This window comes from Asterias amurensis, chromosome 15 (genome assembly GCF_032118995.1).
Source record: "Asterias amurensis chromosome 15, ASM3211899v1".
In the NCBI taxonomy this organism is placed as follows: Eukaryota; Metazoa; Echinodermata; class Asteroidea; order Forcipulatida; family Asteriidae; genus Asterias; species Asterias amurensis.
Window position 1 is genome coordinate 6,705,572 of NC_092662.1, and position 6,292 is coordinate 6,711,863.

A 6,292-nucleotide genomic window follows, 5' to 3' on the forward strand; every position below is an offset into this window, starting at 1 on the left:
AAGTTTGTTTACGTGTGGTCAATCCAAAGGCCACGCCCCTTTCGAATAAATCTTTGGAAGAAGGCGCCCTTTCTTTCTGAATTTCACCAATTGGTGGCGCTATATACATGCACATGTTCCCGCGGTTATTCTTTTAGTTTTACCATCCCGTACAACACACTGCTGATCGACTGTCGTCACTAGTTTTGTGTATTGTCAAACAACCAAAACTGGCATGACCGAGGTAGTCTACTTCTACTTCTCGTCTAATTCATGAGTTCTACATAAAGATTGAATTGCTAGCTTTGACCTACCTGACCATGCTGCCTGTAACTTCATGCTGCTAAGACTAGGTTAGTTAGTACTACTAGTACTGTTTTAGTAGGTAAGTTTGCTTTTGAATTTTTTGGTAAAACAATTTGACATATTTTGATTTTGAATGAATTATTACGTTATTGAAATTAATTATTAAAATTACATAACAATCTTTGTCATTTGTTGCGCTGCTGGTTTACTTTAGAAGTGTGTATGTACAGTAACATTAGAAATACTTGTTTTATTAAATAAATATAAAAAAACAACAGTTATTACTTGTTTATTATTCAGCTGGATTTCTTTATGATAACAACTTCTTTCAAGGTATGACACTGACTGAGTCTGAACATGTGAACAATGACTGTTTTGTTCGGGACATCTTTATATATTGTGACTTAAAGTTAATTAAGACCCAGTAAATTGGGACTATAATAATCAACTTATTCAAGATAGTATAAATAGATTTAGTTGTGATAACGTAACCCTCCTCACGATGGCGGAGTGGGGAGGAGGGTTACGCTGCTCCGCCGTCTGGAGGAGGGTTTAGTTATTGCAACTAAAAAGTAAAATAGATTACAAGGTTTATTTTGGATAACTTACCATTTTAATGATGTTTTGTTATTATAGTGTGGCCGGCTCCACACACTCAGTGTTGTTGTGAGTCTGTAGATTCACAAGATGAAACACAATAATGTCAGATACATGTAGGCCTACCATATATTGTTTATTTAATTGTTTAATGCCATGACTGCCTATATTCAGTTTTTACCCTTAATGACTGTCATTTCAATGAGAATATAAATTGGTTTTATCAATTTGTATCCTCAATACAGGAATTTGATCAGTGATTGAGAAACAAGTTGAGTAGCAATCCCTTCAATAAATAGGAGAACAACACCATGGCAGAGAGACCAGAGGACTTAAATCTCCCACATTCAGTGATCACAAGGATCATGAAAGAAGCGGTAATCAACTATACTATTTTGTTTCATAATGAACAAAAAAGTGGTGGCAGGATCTGGAAACTGTTCTTCTCTCTTTTCGCTCGATGATTTCCTTTTACAAAGCAAAATGCCCCATGCTAGTGATTACGTTGTAATGAACTGTTTCAAATTTGCAACAAGACTGTGCTTTAGCCTGTATTTGTAAATGAATGATGTTATCCCCCATCAACTTGAATGCAGAATGTCACATGCAACACCTTGGTCACATGTCATCTTGTATTGTTTGAAGGTCAAGCTATTTTTGTTAAACCTGACCGCAGGTCATAGACCATTGCGAAAGCGCGAACTGTTGAATGAGGTGCATGCTGGTCTAGCTATGGATCAAACTTGAGTACTAGCTAGACCAGCATGCACCACCTCATTCAACGCCTACAGCGCAAGTACCGAGTATTTGTGATTAAAGGTCTATGGGATTGAAACGTTCAGTTGTCTAAGATGAGTTTTTTTTGTTTTCTTCAGGTTCCTGATGGCATCAGTGTATCAAAGGAAGCTCGTAATGCTGTCTCTAAGGCAGCCAGTGTGTTTGTGCTCTATGCAACCTCATGGTATCCTTTTTAACCAACCAACCTGCAGCTTATTTCACAAAACGCTTGGATTAAAGACACTGGACACTTTTGGTAATTGTCAAAGACCAGTGTTCCATCTTGGTGTATCTCAACATATGCCTAAAATAACAAACCTGTGAAAATTTGAGCTCAATTGGTTGTTGAAGTTGCGAGATAATAATGAAAGAAAAAATACCATTGTCACACAAAGTTTTGTGCAATTAGATGGTTTATTTCGAGACCTAAATCTCACGTCTCGAAATCAAGTTCGTGGAAAGTTACTTCTTTCTCAAAAACTATGTCAGTTGAGAGGGAGCCGTTTCTCACAATGTTTTATACCATCAACCTCTCCCCAACCTCTCCCGTCACCAAGTAGGTTTTATGCTAATAATTATTTTGAGTAATTGTCAAAGACCAGTCTTCTCACTAGGTGTATCTCAACATATGCATAAAATAACAAACCTGTAAAAATTTGAGCTCAATTGGTTGTTAAGAAATTGAGATATTACCAATAGTGTCCACTGCCTTTAATCCTATATCGAGTTAGGACCAGTAACCCGTCCTAACTGAGCATGGGTTCAATGTGTCAATGCGTCTATGGATACAGAACTGAACTAGTCCCTACTCCTAAGATTAATCCTAGTTTGGAAGAGTTTGGTAAAATCAATGGCTGGGCCCAATTTCATAGCACTGCTTAGCGGCTGATTTTGTGCTTACTGTGCCAATTTCATTTCATAGCGCTGCTAACCGTAAGCACACGAAAAGGCGTGCTTACTGCTTACTGCACATAAATGAATGGCGTCACAATGCAAATCCATGGTAAACGCGTAATATGGCCGCCTTATTTTTCTGCTTACCTGTGAAATACACTTGCACTTTAGAAAAGTTTTCTACTACAGTTATCACAAAAATTTGCTGACCATCAAGCAACGCTATGACATTTGGCCCATATGCAGAGTTGTTTTGAACATAGACACTGATGATGTGCTTGATAGTAAATTTTAAAGGACAATGACATTTCGTTTTGACCAAAAATAATCTTCAATAAAACACAAACAAAATCTCAATATGAGTGGTAGATACCAATGGATAGAAGGCAATCTGCAAGGCATTAATAATACACCACGGCCCTGTTTCATAAAGCTATTAAGCAGGAAATTCTGCTTAGCAAATTACTTGGTTGAGCAAGAAATGACAGAGGTACCAGTCGCATTCATAGTAACTGTATGGTAGTGTTCTAGCTGGCAACCTTTTTTGCTTTGCAAACGTTTTTTGTGCTAAGCAAGTTTTGTGCTCACAGGCTTTATGAAACTATGGGCCTGAGCCATTCCAAGACTGTGTGTTTACACTGAGATATATATACGATATACTTCCCTTGACCGCGCCTTCTCTCAGCGCTAACAACTATGCTCTAAAAGGCAAGAGGAAAACACTGAATGCTGCTGATGTTTTTGCTGCTATGAAGGACATGGAATTTGAAGAATTTATTGAGCCATTGGAGAAGAGTCTCCAAGGTAAGATTCTACTCTCATTTTAAAGGGAAGGTGCACGTTTGGTAATTGTCAAAGACCAGTCTTCTCACTTGGTGTATCCCATCATGTGCATAAAAAAACAAGCCTGTGAAAATTTGGGCTCAAACGGTCATCGAAGTTGCGAGAAAATGATGAAAGAAAATACACCCTAGTTGGACGAATTTGTGCTCTTTCAGATTGGAATATAAGACTTTTAGCTAGAAGTCTTTTATTATTTTAGCGAAAAATTACCTCTTTCTCAAAAACTACATTACTTCAGAGGGAGTCGTTTCCCACAATGTTTTATACTATCAACAGCTCTCCAATGCTCGTTACCAAGTCAGTTTTTAAGTTAATATTTGTTTTGAGTAATAACGAAACGTGTACCTTCCCTTTAAGTGCTTTGTATAATAAATAATAAACAAATAATAAACCACTAGGGAAACTGACTGGGTTAAGGCCGAGTCACACTGCAGCGCTACCGACCACGATAACGATCACAACGCAAAGAGAACGCATTCTGTTAGTTGAATGAGTGTGTACGTATTCTGTGTGGAGCAATTCAACCAATAGAATGCATTCTCTTTGCATCATTATCGTTATCAGTTTCGTTATCGCTGCAGTGCGACTTGGCCTTAAAGGGTCTATGTACTTTTTGTAGGACAAAATACACCATGTCCACAGAATTACACTATATTTACACTGTTGAAGTGTATAATGATTGAAGAAAGCTTCCCTGAAAATATTACTTGCTGAGTTGTTGTAGTTTTACAGAAATGAGTAAAACAATGTAATGAAAATAATTTTAGTCTCGGTGATCATGAGACGAAAATTATTTTAGCATGTAAAAACGTATTTTCATGACATTTTTTTTTTCATTGCTCAAAAAGTATAGCATCTCAGCAAGTAATATTTTAAGGTATGCTTTCTACTATCATTATCTTCAAGCAGTGTAAGTTTAGTGTAAATCTGTGGACGTTGTGTTTTGTGTTACAAAAAGTACCCAAATCTTTTAAAATTGAATGATTTGGGATTGTAGAAAGAGAAATCCCCAGGTTGTATCAGAAACGTGATTCCTGGCTACACGTAAGCTACAGTTGCATGGCTTCTGACTGGTTCCCCCTAACAAAGATATTGACCAAAATGGGAGACAACTAACGTAAGGTTTAGACACAGCTTGGTTTGTCTAGGCTTGGCACGTTAATCCGGAGGTCTTTAGGTCAAATCTTGCTGTAGTAAATTTTACTTTGTTCAACTCAAAATCTTTGTATATTAAGAATGAGCTAGCTTGTTTTCTTGATATTGGTTATAAGGTTTTTTCAACAAGATTTAATGTAAAAATGTTTGCTGTTTAGAAAGGGGCAAAAGGGAGTGTATCTTGTACAATGTCTTGAAATTACATATTCATTTGATGGACTTGATATTCACTTTATTAATCTTTTTCACCACAACTTTTGTGTTAAGAGTTTCGCCAAGAGCAGAGAGGTAAAAAAGAGGCATCGGAAAAGAGGAAGCAAAGCAAGTCAGACCAGGAGAAGACCGAAGGGGAAGACTCCGAGCAGAATATCTCAAGTGAGTTGGAAGATAGCAGGGAAGATGGAGAAGAGCTGGAAGATGGAGAAGAGGTTGATGATGTAGGAGAAGATGAAGAAGACGAAGATGATGATATTGAGGATGATATTGAAGATGAAGAGGATGAGGAGCTTGAGGAGGACGAAGTGGAAGAAATTGAAGATGATGAAGTTGAAGATGCGGGAGAGATTGAAGATGCTACTGCTGATGATGATGATGATGATGTTCAAGAAGTCGAATGATGGGACATTTAAAAACAAAAGAAATTTAAAGTACTTTTTATTTCAGAGTACATGTATATATTTCTCTGAACAATCTTGCAAAAGACCCGAGACAAATTATTATGATGCTTTATGAGTCACACACATTAGACATCAACTGTCATAGCTGTCCTTTGAAGCCTGTTCATTTCATTTTATTTTCTTCATGTTTAGGGTCCAAGCACTTTCACACGAATGGAGGCCACTATCAGAAAGATCGTTCACTCGATACCTGGTTGTTACATTTCAATTTTTTTTACTCTAATTTCGTTTTTGCATCTTGTTCCTGGTGCATGCACCAGACAAAATGTTTGCTGTTTAATTACAATGTGAACGTTTTAATCAGTTGTCTCTTACTGTGTAAGAAGGCAATTGCATCATTTTATAAATCTCATCATTCGGTGTATGCTTGAAATCTATTGAAAGTGAAAAAAAGAGCCAGTGTAAATATAAGTTTTTGGTAATGTACTTTAGTCAAATAAAACATTGATATAAAGAAATAGTAGAATGGTATTGTTTTGATATTATTAAATGAAGTTTGATTTGATTTGATTAGTTATCAGACAATGGGGACGAGAATAGCGCCAGCTATGTCTCATACGTGGTGGAAGGGGGGATAGATGGATCCGGTGTTGTTGTTGGGGTTTTTTTGGGGGGAGGGGACTGTGCAGGGGGGCCGCCATCCCCTTACGCTGACATGTTGTGGTCGCAGTACAATAAGCAACAGAATTTTCTTCTTTTGTATCTATCTTCCAATAAGTACATCCCTCCAGAGGAGTATAGTTGCAGCAATCACTAGCACGTTATTACTTTCATTGGGGGAACGTGCCCCCCCCCGGCCTGTAGTGGCCACTCCCCCCATCTTATTATTCTACATCTATGTTGGTTCTCATCAAAGCCAGTTCAGCTTTTGGATGAGGAACCTTATGTATTTCCTCACCTTGACCCTAACCATTTCCCAACCAATCATTCCCTAGCCTTATTTCAGTCCTAGTCAAACAAACAATATGAAAGTTGTATTCCTCATAAAAAAATATTGAATTTTAAACACCCCCTTTGTTTCACAAGATTATTGCATAGCGCCACCATGCGGTGCATTTGACCTG

The 6,292-nt window shown here is 37.5% G+C and overlaps 1 protein-coding gene across 2 annotated transcripts; it reads left to right on the forward strand.

Annotated features, from left to right (window-relative positions):
• The first annotated feature begins 99 nt into the window (after nt 1–99).
• LOC139947982 (DNA polymerase epsilon subunit 3-like) lies at nt 100–5,651 on the forward strand. 2 transcript variants are annotated; one of them, XM_071945920.1, is made up of 5 exons: nt 100–364; nt 1,128–1,259; nt 1,758–1,843; nt 3,239–3,357; nt 4,819–5,651. In XM_071945920.1, exons 2-5 carry the CDS (start codon nt 1,194–1,196, stop codon nt 5,166–5,168), a joined length of 621 nt encoding a protein of 206 aa, XP_071802021.1. In that variant the 5' UTR covers nt 100–364; nt 1,128–1,193; the 3' UTR covers nt 5,169–5,651. The 2 variants fall into 2 exon arrangements, with proteins under 2 accessions (XP_071802021.1, XP_071802022.1); XM_071945921.1 differs by having other exon boundaries at nt 100–332.
• The last annotated feature ends 641 nt before the right edge of the window (nt 5,652–6,292 follow it).

Bases quoted from the DNA above. Each gene is read 5' to 3' on its own strand.
- LOC139947982 (XM_071945920.1), top strand. From the start codon at position 1,194: ATGGCAGAGAGACCAGAGGACTTAAATCTCCCACATTCAGTGATCACA. The intron at 1,260-1,757 runs GTAATCAACTAT...TGTTTTCTTCAG, and splicing joins CAAGGATCATGAAAGAAGCG to GTTCCTGATGGCATCAGTGT. The intron at 3,358-4,818 runs GTAAGATTCTAC...TTTTGTGTTAAG, and splicing joins ATTGGAGAAGAGTCTCCAAG to AGTTTCGCCAAGAGCAGAGA.